Source organism: Mauremys mutica, chromosome 11 (assembly GCF_020497125.1).
Source record: "Mauremys mutica isolate MM-2020 ecotype Southern chromosome 11, ASM2049712v1, whole genome shotgun sequence".
NCBI classification, from domain to species: Eukaryota; Metazoa; Chordata; order Testudines; family Geoemydidae; genus Mauremys; species Mauremys mutica.
Window position 1 is genome coordinate 8,533,087 of NC_059082.1, and position 12,968 is coordinate 8,546,054.

Below are 12,968 nucleotides of genomic sequence, written 5' to 3' on the forward strand. Positions count from 1 at the left end.
AGGGTTGGTTTGTTTTTAAATTATTGGTATCTACATTTCATATTGAGCAAGCCTCTGTAAAACAAATTATTTGGAGTGACAAATTTGAGTTTTCTGTGGAAGCTGAGTGAAGAAATTGTATCAACACACCCTCTACATCAAGATATTTTTCCATAAGTAAAGCTCTGTTAGTGCTGCCTCTTTGCTGCCAATTACACTGCAAAATACATTCCGTACTCTCTATCTCCTGGTGGGAGGTAACATTAAAGGAAACAGACAGACATCAGATCTACACAGAACACTGCCAATAGCCATTTTATTAAAACAATATATATATATATATATATATATATATATATATATATATATATATATATATATACACACACACACACACACACTTCTTCATTAAAATGGCTGTTGGCAACATAACCCAGTGTCTGCAGTTTCCTATAAAATAAAGTGTTCATGTCCATCTGAAAATCCATTGCAACATATGTCAAATAAAGTCTCCACAGAGAGCTTATGAATTTTGGAAAGCTATTCTTATTGTAGTTGCAGATGTTAGCAAGCTACGTGAAATGGAATATACAAGTCAATGGACTTACTGTGGCTGATTTATTTATTCAAACAGACCATGATAAAAGCAGGGCTTTGGAACTGTGCTCCAGCTCCGCTCCAGCTCCAGGCAAAAACCTGCAGCTCCACTACTCCGGAGCTGCTCCATGCTCCGGCTCCGCTCCAAAGCCATGGATAAAAGCTGGAATTATTACTCATTGTACCTGCACGCTTTTTCTAGATGAAAGATGTAGCAGCCTGCCATTTGTTAAGACTACTAAAGTACTGTCTGAGGTAAGAGTTCTAACCAACTAGAATCTTCCTTCCATTTCACCATTTTATTGCAGTGTGTCTAGTGATTAGAACACAAGCTTTTGGGTCAGACTTCCCTGGAACTCAGTTTTTGCTTTTCCAGTGAATTGACCTTGTTCCCCAGTTTTCCTCATCTGAAAGACGGGTGCAACGCTCAGCCCCAGTAGGCAAGGGTAACATTGAAGTTTAAATGTTTGGCTATCATTAGATTAAGGGAATATATACAAAAATAGTATTGCACCTCCTTGTATAGATATAATAATGCACCCAGCCTGATTTGGAACCTCAGAACAGCTGCTTAATTCTTAAAAATGAAGCAATAGAAGGAAATGAACAAGGGAGGTGGAAAGAAATAGATACACAACAGAAAGTGAAACAAAATGAAAGGAAGGAAAGGGTAGTGACTACAACACATGCTTCTGAATGATTTTGTATAAGAATTACTTTTCGAAAGCTTTAGAACAACAAAATTACAGGAAACTACTTACATTAATACACAATTTTCACTATTTTAAATAGAAAACAATTTTAACACTCAAATGTATTGTACTGGATAATACCTTGTCTTTATTCCCCTCTTCCCAAAATGAAGTTTTTGATGCATTTGGATATTTGTTTTTGTTTTTTTAAAAAGGTCATGCAAGATACACCTTGCAAAACAGTAATAGCCTGCAAATTAGGTAAGCATCAATCAGAAGTTATGATCTAGTCATTCTTCCTAGATCACCAAATTTCATGTGATCCAGATAACAATTTACAATTAGGAGAAATAATTATAATGGCACCAAGCAGGACTGAATTGTTTTTCCCATTACAACTCCTGATTTTTCCAGGCTCATCTTAGTTTCAAATTGCATCATGATGAAATTTCACAAACTATTAGATAAATTATATTTCTAAAACTGAAAATTGGTTCAAGTTCGTCAAATACGTGTGTCATACAATACTAATTAAATATTAATGGAGGGACTTAGCATAAAAACCAAGCAGCTTTATTGGTGGTGAAGCTCCATTTTGTAGACAGTAAGATTAATGTAAATTAAGGCTGTCATAATAGGTTTTTTAATCTATTAAAAATTTTGTTTGGTTTTAAATGCTGTGCGTACTGTACTTTTTCTAACTATCATCATGATGACAATTGTTCCCAATAGGACACAGATGACAACCAATAAGCTCATGAAAATACTACTACTTTAACACAATAGTGAGTAACCTTCATCTAGATTTTCACTATTTCAAGATGATACTAAGTTATTTTTAATACAGAATGTCTTAAGGTGACTTACAATATTAACATGAACACAGAGACCACATTTAAAACAATGTCAACAAAATGGCAAAACAATATTCCATTTAAATGTATGAAAATAAAGATAAAATATCAGAATAAAATTAGTGTATTCAAACTTAAATATTGTTACATGGTCAAGTTTTTAGTAGGCTCTAGAAATATCACTGTTCATAGGCAAATCGTGTATTCAACAACTACTTGCAAATGGCCAGTTAGACACAATCACCCAATTTTTGCACTGCAAAGTTGCCTAGTATCCAGATATTGATATATACATCTGTTTCTGTATAAAACACTTCAATATTCTTAACATATTTGGGGTAATTTCTTTGGATTTTAAAGGCCCAGGAAGCCAGAAGTATTTTCTAATCAGATTCAGGCTCACTGTGGAAAGCTTACATTGGAGAAATGTTTAGCTCACTAATGTCTATGCCAGAGGTCGGTAATCTACAGCACGCGTGCCACCTTTGGCACGCGAGCCGATTTTGCCTGGCACGCAGCTGCTGGTCAGGGTCCCGGCCGCCGGCCCCGCTCAGCATCCTGCTGGCCTGGGGTTCTGTTCACTCAGCTGGCAGGCGGCTGAGCGGGGCTGCCGGCCGGGATCCCAGACCAGCGGCAGGCATGCCCCCCCAGCTCTCCCCTTACCACACTCGGGTTCTTCAGCTCCCAAGAGTGAGACCCGCCAGGGCGTGGGGCCAAGCCTGCTGTGGGAGGGGCAGTGGCTCACAGTCCCAGGAGCTGCAGTGCCCGAGCACGGCAAGCGGGGGGGTGCGCGGGGACCGCTGCCCGCATGCATCTGCTGCGGAAGCCCCCCCCCCCCAAGGGGAGGGGGCACCGGGCCATAGCCTGGGCAGGCACGCTCCCCAGCTCCCCGAAGTATGAGCCGCTGCTGCCCCTCCTACAGCTCCCCCCTCCTGCTGCCTCAGCACTCCATGTGGAGTTTTGCCTCTACGTGGAGCCAGCGTCTGACTGCCATGGGCATGGTAAAGGGGGGGGAGGGCAGTTGGGGAGCAGGGAGAGGATTGGATGGGTTGGGAGTTCTGGGGGTCCTGTCAGGGGGTGGGGAGTGGTTGGATGGGATGTGGGAGTCTGGGGGCAGGGGTGTGGATAAAGTTTGGTGCAGTCATGGGACAGGAAGGGTCTGGAGGCGGGGGTCGTCTCAGGAAGGGGCAGTCAGGGAACAAGGAACAGGGAGGCTTAGGTATGGGGTGGGGTTCTTGGGGGCAGTTAGGAGCAGGGGTCCCAGGAGGGGGCAGTCAGGGGACAAGGAGCAAGGCGGGGTTGGGGGTTCTGACAGGGGCAGTCGGGATGGGAAGTGGGAGGGAGTGGCTAGAGGCGGGACTAGGGCTCTCCTTTCTTTTTGATTTTTGAAATATGGTAACCCTAGGTGAGGGGGAAGCTGGGGGGCGCAAGGGGGCTGGCGCCCACATACATCCACTGCAGCCTGCAGGAGCCCCCTGGGGGGTGCTGGGCCGCAGCCTGGGCAGGAGGGGTGGGGGGGGGTCATGGCTGCTCCCTGCTAGTGGCACTGCTGCTGCACCCCTGCACCGCGCCAGCTTCTCCATGGCTGGGGCTCGCTGCTGCCGCAAGCGGGCTTTCCGGTGCCTCTGGAAGGCAGCTCCTCCCTGCCGAGCTGCTGCAGCAGCCTAAGCCTGGCAAAGCCAGTGAGTGGACTTGGGGCCGGTGGGGTGGGGAGGGCTTGTGGGGGGGCTGTGCACCCTCCAGCGGAGTGCGGGGGTGGGGAGGGGGGAACGTGGTCTGGGGAGCAGCCCCTGGGGTCTATAAAGGCTCATTGGGATTTGCCCCTCAATGAACTGATGTGCGGGGGGTGGGGGGCACAAGGTGGAAGTTTTGCCTAGGGCGCAAAATATCGTTGCACCGGCCCTTCCCCAGGGGGTGCGTGCACCCCAGGTTAAGAACCACTGCACTAAACTGATAAGATCTGCATTTTAATTTAATTTGAAATGAAGCTTCTTAAGCATTTTAAAAAACTTGTTTACTTTATATACAACAATAGTTTATAGACTTATAGAGAGAGACCTTCTAAAAATGTTAAAATGTATTACCAGCACGTGAAACCTTAAATTAGAGTGAATAAATGAAGACTTGGCACACCACATCTGAAAGGTTGCCGACCCCTGGTCTATGCCTATATGTTTGTGTTTAAAGAATACAGCATTATGCATCTGAAAAGTTACTCAGTATTGTAGGGCCTTCTAATAAAATAGTATATTTTTTTCAATGTTTTACATACATATAGTGCTTAAAGAATGCTGTTGAAGCCTTAACTGATTGTTTTCCTTTTCTAACTTTGAGACATAAAAATAGCAATCTTTTAAAAGGGTGTTAAGTTTAATTTTCTTTTTATGCATTTTTAGATGGAATATAACTTAAAGCGACACTAAGATACATATAATGCATGTGATCTTAATTCTACTAATCCAATGTTTAATTTTTACACATACTTATTTGAATGTGTATTTCCAAATCACACACATTTAGATGAACAATTATTTGAAAGGTCTTGAGTATAAACAAACAGGGTGGGGTAAAATCAGACTTATCCAGAAAGATATACTGTGTGGAGAATTGGACAAAATAGTTTTAAGATCTGTTTTACAAGATTTATGCCTAGCTACAGAAAAATAGAATACTGAGCACCACACATAAATCAATCCTATTGAAGCACTAGACAGTTTCACAGTATTCCCAAGAAGTCCTACTTATCCAGCCAGGATTTCTTTAGTGGGGGGGAGGGGGGAGAAAATAAAAAAAATTCCCTGGAAAAAAAAACAGAACAAGTTTTAGACAGAGCTCAAGTGCTTCCTGCTTCTAGACCAGGGCAAAAATACTGCAAGAACAGTCTTCTGGTATTCCAGCACCTCCACTTCCAGACAGAACAAAGCTGTTCTTGGAATAGGGAAGGAAGAGGCAAGGGAGTAGAGAATGCCACATTAAACTTCCCAAAAGTGGTATGGCAGAGTCTTGCATGGAAGAATCGCAGGCCCTTTCTTGACATGCAAAAAGAGTGAGCTTTTCAATCGTGTTAACTCAATTGAGTTACAAGCAGTCCTCAGACGTATGACACAATTGGTGCCTTACAATTGTATCGTAAGTCAGAACGTCGTAACTCCGAACTGCAATCTACTGCGGGACCAAGCATCATAAACGTGAAACCTATAGTCGTAAGTCGAATCAGGGTGTCATTACAGAAGCGTCTGTCGTAACTCGAAAGTCAGAGAAAGTCGAGGACTGCCTCTACTTTAACTCAACTGATGAAAAGCCTTGGTAAAATACAGCATAACACATACCTGGCTATGTTGTAGTAGAGAGGCTCCCTCCAGTTCTAAAGTCTAATTCAATTTATGTCAGATGGTGCTCCTCTATCCAGTAATTTATTGACATGTTCAAAGATTTCTAGTAGATGAGACAGGATATTTCTCTACAAAAACCATGCTGGTTGGACTCTTATCACATCATGATTTTCCAACTGTTTTTTTATTGTATTTTTAAATAATCATTTCAACCCATGTACCAGGTACAGATGTAAGACTTATTTGTCTGTAATTCTTCAGATTACCCTACAGCAGTGTTTCCCAAACTTGGGACACCGCTTGTGTAGGGAAAGTCCCTGGTGGGCCGGACCGGTTTGTTTACCTGCCCCGTCCACAGGTCCGGCCAATCGCGGCTCCCACTGGCCGCGGTTCGCCGCTCCAGGCAAATGGGGGCTGCTGGAAGCAGCGCGGGCTGAGGGACGTACTGGCCGCTGCTTCCAGCGGCTACCATTGGCCTGGAGCGGCAAACCGCGGCCAACGGGAGCTGCGATTGGCCGGACCTACGGACATGGCAGGTAAATCAGCCTAGCCTGGCCCACCAGGGGCTTTCCCTACACAAGCGGTGTCCCAAGTTTGGGAAACACTGCCCTACAGCCTTTTTTAATAAAGGTATAACTTTTGCTACCTCCCAGTTCTCAGATACAGTAGCTATTTTTAATAAGATATTGTACTCTTTTGCAAGGAGTTCAACTACTTCATAATTAAGCTCTTTCAGAACTATGGAATTTACAGTTCCTGGCCCAGTGACACTATTTTTTTTAAAGTATCATTTGTTCCAGTACCTCTTCTTCTGACACTGCAAAGATAATTACTAGAAAAACAGCAGGTCTGTATCTTTCTGCTGTTACTCTTTGTCAGACAGAAGGCAAGCTCAACAGGGTTTGGGAATATTTGCATTGCCTTGAGAGGCTATGTGGCTCAGTAGATAAATTCCCACGTGACCTTAGGCAAGTCACTTTACTTTGAAGAGTTGATAATTTAAGTTGAGAAGGTAGTGGGTGAGAAGATAAACGAAGGTGAACACCATCTCTTACTATGTGTTGGTACAATGCCTAACACTCTAGCCACTACTGTCATGCAAATAATAAATAGATAAAGATTCAACTTGTAATAACAAATCTGAAATGGCAGAATACTAATTCCTTACTTTTAAGTGTCCTTTTAAAAAAAGTTCTGTTTTTCTGATGTTTACAAACCATAAATATTCCACAAAACATGTTTCTACTATCTTAACACAGGAAGGTTAAAAGGTTCTTCAAAGTGATTCCGGTATTGATTAATGAAGAGGTTGGTAACAAAAGTAACATTCAGTTTGATATCTAATGTACTGCACTTTATTCTCTTCAGCTTAATGAATACAAATGCCTTATAGCTCATGTAAGCAGATAAGAGTTCTTAATTACTACAATGAGCATCTCATGTTAATTATAATCCCCCAGAGTAATAGTTAGTTTGTATATTCTGTTTTGAGCTCAGTTATAATCCTATATAAAAAGAAACACTTCTGAAGAGACAAAGGACTTTCCCCACTGTGAAGTTATAAAACCAGGGCCAGGTAAGTAAAGCACTACTATGCTCTACTCATGTTTCTAAATGAAAATGCATTAAACAGCCACATCAGAATTTAATATACATGTTCATGAGTGATTTGCTAGCTAGTTATGACAGAGAAAGAACACAAACATGGCAGTTAACTACTGCACTACGCTCTCAGGTTACAGTAAAATGAGTCCTAGATTCCTTCATTATTTAGAAGAAATAGCTTACTCAGAACCCAAATTCATATATACAATATATTCTATGCTTCATATGGCACACTGGTGTGAGCTGGAATATGATGTAGGTGAACTGAGTTGCTTGACTACAAGAGTTACTTTAGCATGGAGCATGTGGAACAAGGAGAAATCAAGTCAGAGTCTAGCCTTGCACCAAAGCCTAAGACATTTTCCTAGTCACTAGAACAAAATAGCACTAGAGCCAACTGAAGAGGCCAGCCAAAAGATCAGCCAAGAAATTAGTCCGAGAGTCAGAGCTTCGCCATCTATATTTAGCATCAACAAAGGCAAACATACAAGTGGCTAATGTTTGGAACATAAGCAATACAAGAAGGCAGAAGCCAACTAGTCTCCCATGTAATAATAAATCTTAGCTTGCATTGCTTTTGAGGTAAAGAATCTAGAAAAGTATTAGGACTGAGAGTATGGCTTATTCATGGTTATACAAGAAGCAAGGTTGGTTGGCACAAATTTGATAGCAAGAACTGAGACGTAAGTTAACTTAGAACTCCTCTAGGATTTCAAACAAGATGAACAAAATGAAAATGACCAACCAGAAGTCATTAGTGTACTTTAATATGTGTACTTAAGTGATTTATCTACATCTAAACATATAATAGTTATGTGATTGCAGCTAATCAAACACAACCTTTGGCTTTTGTTCAAGTTCAGATGGTACCTTCCTTGCAATTAATGGTCAGTGTAATTTGTAACATTTACATCTAGGACTATCCAAAAAAGTTTACAAGAATCCTAGATGAACCCCCCAAAATTAGAATAGTTAAAAAATACTCCAGTGTAACTGTGAATATGAGTGTGTGTGTTCTCCACACTTACCACCCACCCATTAGACAGAACCCCATTTGGGTTGGGGAAAGTACCACATGTGGTAGAAGTACCATAACAGAGACAACCTAAACTGAAGTGTTTAACTGGAACACACTCGGTAACAAGTTGTACCAATCATAGCATGAACAAGAATTTTCAGCTTCAGTTTTATAGTGTTGTATCTGTAGTAGTGTTAGGCTGATTTATGAAACTGCAATTTCTTGAGGATCTCCAGGGTAGTGACAGGGTGAGGAGGGGACTAGAGTTGAAACCGGATCTCACCTTAAGGCTCATCTACATGAGAATTTTTGTTTCATTATACCAGTATAATTATACCATTATAGTTAAGTCATATTGGTATAAAATCTCTGTGTGGACAATCTTATTCCAAAATAAATGTGGCTTTTTCAGTTTAGCTTATAGCACCTCCAGAAAGTGACAAAATTAACCGGAAAAAATCCCTTTCATACCAGATTAAGAATGTCCACATGGGAGTTATACCTGTAAAATTACAGCAGTTAAAATTCACAATTTACATTATACCAGTATAAGTTTCTCATGCAAGCAAGCTGTAAGGGTTGCCTAGAAGGCCTACTCACTCTTCCCCAGGCTCAGAACCTACTGCCTACCTAGAAGTCTACCATACTGGTTCAGACCAATGATCCATATCTAACACAGTATTCAAAAGAGGTGCCAGAAATCCTGCAGGCATATAACTATGATAATTCTGGATATTCCTGTTATTCATATAAATGTCTAATCCCCTTTTGAATCCTACTTTTCCTCAATGACATACTGTGGCAATGAATTCCACAGGCTAACTGTGCGTGGAAAAAGAATTCTTATTATCAGTCTTCTATTTGCCCCTTTTTCAATTTCACTGAATGCTTCCATGTTCTTTTATTATACAAAAATGTGAATGAGAAGTAACTAATTTATTTTTACTATACCATTCTCAGAGTGAAAGAACACACAGTTCAACATACTTTTATTTGTAGTCATGCCTTTTACACCCTTCAATTTTCGAGGAAATTATCCCTTGTGGAGTTGTTTACTTCAGAGACAACTTGCAATCATATGCATGTAAGCAGGGATCAGCACAATATCTAAAATCATAGTTGATTATTTGATTTGTTTCACCTACAGGCAGCAGCAAATAGTTTCAACATATCCTTTCTGAATTAGTTTAATATGGAGACACAAACAACTGCAGCTACAAGATAATTAACTACAAGGGTTGCTCTTTCCACCAAATAGCAGTAGCATAAAGAAAAAAAGATTTTTCCAAACATCTTCAAACCAGTCTATCAGCATGCAAGCCCCAGTGTACCATTTTAGCAAGGCTATTAGTTATACAGCAATTGTAAAACAAATTGACAACTATTTCTTCCCAAATAAATATTGCAATTATCTAAAGCAGGGATAGGCAACCTATGGCACGGGTGCCGAAGGCGACACACGAGCTGATTTTCAGTGGCACTCATGCTGCCTGGGTCCTGGCCACCAGTCTGGGGGGCTCTGCATTTTAATTTAATTTTAAATGAAGCTTCTTAAACATTTTAAAAACCTTATTTACTTTACAAACAACAGTAGTGTAGTTATATATTATAGACTTATAGAAAGAGACCTTCTAAAAATGTTAACATGTATTACCGGCATGCGAAACCTTAAATTAGAGTGAATAAATGAAGATTTGGCACAACTTCTGAAAGGTTGCGGATCCTTGATCTAAAGTCAAACATTAATATTAAATTTCTATTCTGGTAATGCCTTCAATGTGCTATCCACAGACACAGAAAGACAAAGCCCAGGGGCCAGAAGAAACTTGTGTTACTTGGCTAAAAACCCATTTACAACTTTTCCATTCCCATTTTTAAGAGAATTTATCATGAACTTGTTCATGTGGAAGCTTCGTTTCTCACCTGTCTGTTCCGTTCGTCCATTATTCTTGTGATTTGTATTTTCTTCCTCCCCATTTTCACTCTCTCCTTTCTTTTCCCTTTTTACAATCCAAAACCACACTAATCCAAGAATTCTCACTCTTCAATATACTAACACATGGTACACAGTTCTTTTCCACTGTTTCGTCTTCCACCCGATGAAAAGGTTGCTGCTTCTTGTTACAAAAACCTAAAATAAAAAGAAATACTGAAATAATTTTGTGCCTTCAATATTTTCAAAGTTACAGACAATTTCACATCAAAAACTGTGTTTGCACATTCAAAGCAATTCTTGTAAAGATGAACCAACTCATCTCTCTCTAATCAGACATCCTGTCCATTACTATCATACCAAGCAAAAGCAAGCAATGACTGTAAATTAAGCATTTGAGCTGTTTCACAGAACCTATGGCCAAGAGTCAAGTGATCAGTGATTTTGGATCCTCCACTGGGACATGTTTAAAAAAGGACTGATTTTCAGAGGGTGCTCAACACTCTCTGAAAAAAATAAGTCTCGTTCAAGATGTCTACAATTGAGCAGTTAAAACCTGGGGCGCCCAAAAAATTAACTTCTGAGAATCACCATCTAGGGTTTTGGGAAATTTAACCTTTTTTTTTTAAAAGGTAACTTTTTAAAAATATTTAGCCACAGACATGTGACAACCCTTTAAGTTATGCTCTTTGTAAAATTTATATAAGCATAATGCAGAGATCGGCAATCTTTGGCACATGGGCCACCAGGGTAAGCCCCCGGCTGGCCGGGCCAGTTTGTTTACCTGCCACGTCCGCAGGTTCGGCCGACCACAACTCCCACTGGCTGCAGTTCACCGTTCCAGGCCAATGGGGCCTGCGGGAAGCAGCACGGGCTGAGGGATGTGCTGGCTGCCGCTTCCCGCAGCCCCCATTGGCCTAGAACGGCAAACCGCGGCCAGTGCGAGCCGCAAATCGGCCGAACCTGTGGACGTGGCAGGCCCGCCTGGGTTCTTACTCTGGCGGACTGTGTGCCAAAGGTTGCCGATCCCTGGCATGGTGTCTTGCTTAAGGTTGTTTGGTGTTATTTCACCTTTTGAACAAGCAGTCAATCTGAAAAAATAAATTTTCCATCATTATTCAAGCTCTGACTGTTGGAAACAAAATTTAAGATTACCTTTTTAGCCTCAATTAATTTCAAAATTCAAATCATGTCTCTTGCAACATTATTCTTTAGAGCTCCTCAGCATACATAAACACAGGCCCTGCATTTCAAAGAGCTTATATTTAAGCCACAGATAATATAATTTATAGAATCAAAATACATAGGCAAGAAATCATATCAAACTTGCTGGTAAGGTGGTCAGCTAGGGAAGGATTAAGAATAGGTACTCTGTTGCAGAAGTCATTTTGCCAAAATATGTTAATAAACATAGGGAAAGATTAAAACAATTAGGTAAGAATTGGAGTAATAGATTAAAAATATTCAGATACTACAAGGATGAGTATACCTAAAAGAAAAAAATTAAAAAGATAAAATGCAGTAATAAAAATATAAAATGAAAAAAGGCTTAAAAATAAAAATTGAAATGAAAGGACTAAGACTGATATTAAACTAGTAAAGACAAATCGCTAAGGACTAAAGCCACTTATTTTTGTTTTTATGTAGATGGTTAATTCTTCAGGACAGGGGCTATTGTATGCCTTTGAAATTTGAGTGCCATATAAAAATAAATCATATTTTTGGTATCTTCATCCACCACTACAATTTAATTTCCCCAAAGGATTATTTCACAAAGTATGGAGATGTTGATGAATAGGTGAGAAAATCTCAAGGTTATGTTCACTACAGTAACTTGCAACTTTTCACACATCTACTAACAAGCCAATTACCAACAACAAATCCTCATGTTTAAAAAGATTTGCAGTGGATGCACACAAACTGAAAGGGCGACGAAGTCAGACGCTTAAATATTTTACTATCACACATGAACAAATTATTTATTTTTAAGGACCAAAGCATTACAAATAGACAATTACCTAAGTCTTGGAAAACCATGCATTAATACTGTAAACTTTTGAAGATGCTTCTCCCCAAATCCTCCCATAATCAACTAAACTGTGGGATAATATAAGACAAAGTAACAGGAGACCAGTGGAAAACAGATTTAACTTCTCCAATATTAATTGTGTACTACAATGTATTACCCAACTTGTTGTTTGCAGTGTCTTTGTAACCATGTTGGCCCTAGGATATCAGAGACACAAGATGGATGAGGTAATATCTTTTATTGGACCAACTTCTGTTGGTGAAAGAGACAAGCTTTCAAGCTACACAGATCTAAAGAAGAGCTCTGCGTCTCTTTCACCAGCAGAAAGTGGTCCAATAAAAGATATTACCTCACCCACCTTGTCTCTCCGATACCCAGCTTATGTAATTCAGAACAAAAAACTTGAACTTGGCTACAACTCATATTCTGAAGACCTATTAGTTGATACGAATGACAAAGAAAGGGGTCAAAATAGTCATAGTATTGGGTTTGTAACCTTCTCCAACCTTCCAATCCAAAATACCTTTTGAAATTGACCCCTACATATATTGTAAGAGGACTGTCACAAATACCTTATTCTTTGAGCCATGTGTAGAAAATGGTGCAACCATGCCACAAACCATCTCACAGTTAATAAGTAGTGACAGAAAGAGGCGATTAGTCACAGACTGCACTTCACTATGTATTCACTCTGTGCAGAGTATAGAATCATGACATTCTGATGCTGACACAGCTTAAAAAGGGGATGGAAGAATATCACAAGAGCACAAGATGTCATTTTATATTTATTTGACATCAATGACATCTTCCTTGTTAGAGTATCACTGAATGCTCAAAAGACATGGAAGACAATTTATAATAAGCACAAAGAGGCACAAAGGCTATGTTAGGCCCATTGCTTAAGAGGATAAAACAGAATCACCCTGTAT

General features: G+C 40.2%; 1 protein-coding gene and 1 long non-coding RNA gene across 11 annotated transcripts in view; one reads left to right on the plus strand and one right to left on the minus strand.

Annotated features, from left to right (window-relative positions):
* Positions 1-12,968, minus strand: part of MEF2A (myocyte enhancer factor 2A) — a 206,968-nt gene that overhangs the window by 97,113 nt on the left and 96,887 nt on the right. For all 9 annotated transcript variants that reach the window (XM_044979541.1, XM_044979551.1, XM_044979543.1 and 6 more), the window contains one exon: positions 10,001-10,208. In XM_044979541.1, the coding sequence (XP_044835476.1) occupies positions 10,001-10,054 (54 nt within the window). In that variant the 5' untranslated portion in view covers positions 10,055-10,208. The remainder of the gene's footprint in view (positions 1-10,000; positions 10,209-12,968) is intronic.
* LOC123343941 overlaps positions 1-12,968 on the plus strand; it is a 54,731-nt gene that overhangs the window by 27,796 nt on the left and 13,967 nt on the right. Inside the window, exons 2-4 of one of the 2 annotated variants that reach the window (XR_006572408.1) lie at positions 614-831; positions 1,484-1,529; positions 2,001-2,055. The exons of the other annotated variant lie outside the window; for it this stretch is intronic. This is a non-coding gene — a long non-coding RNA (uncharacterized LOC123343941). Of the gene's footprint in view, positions 1-613; positions 832-1,483; positions 1,530-2,000; positions 2,056-12,968 lie in introns of those variants that run through there. 2 annotated transcript variants of the gene reach the window in all.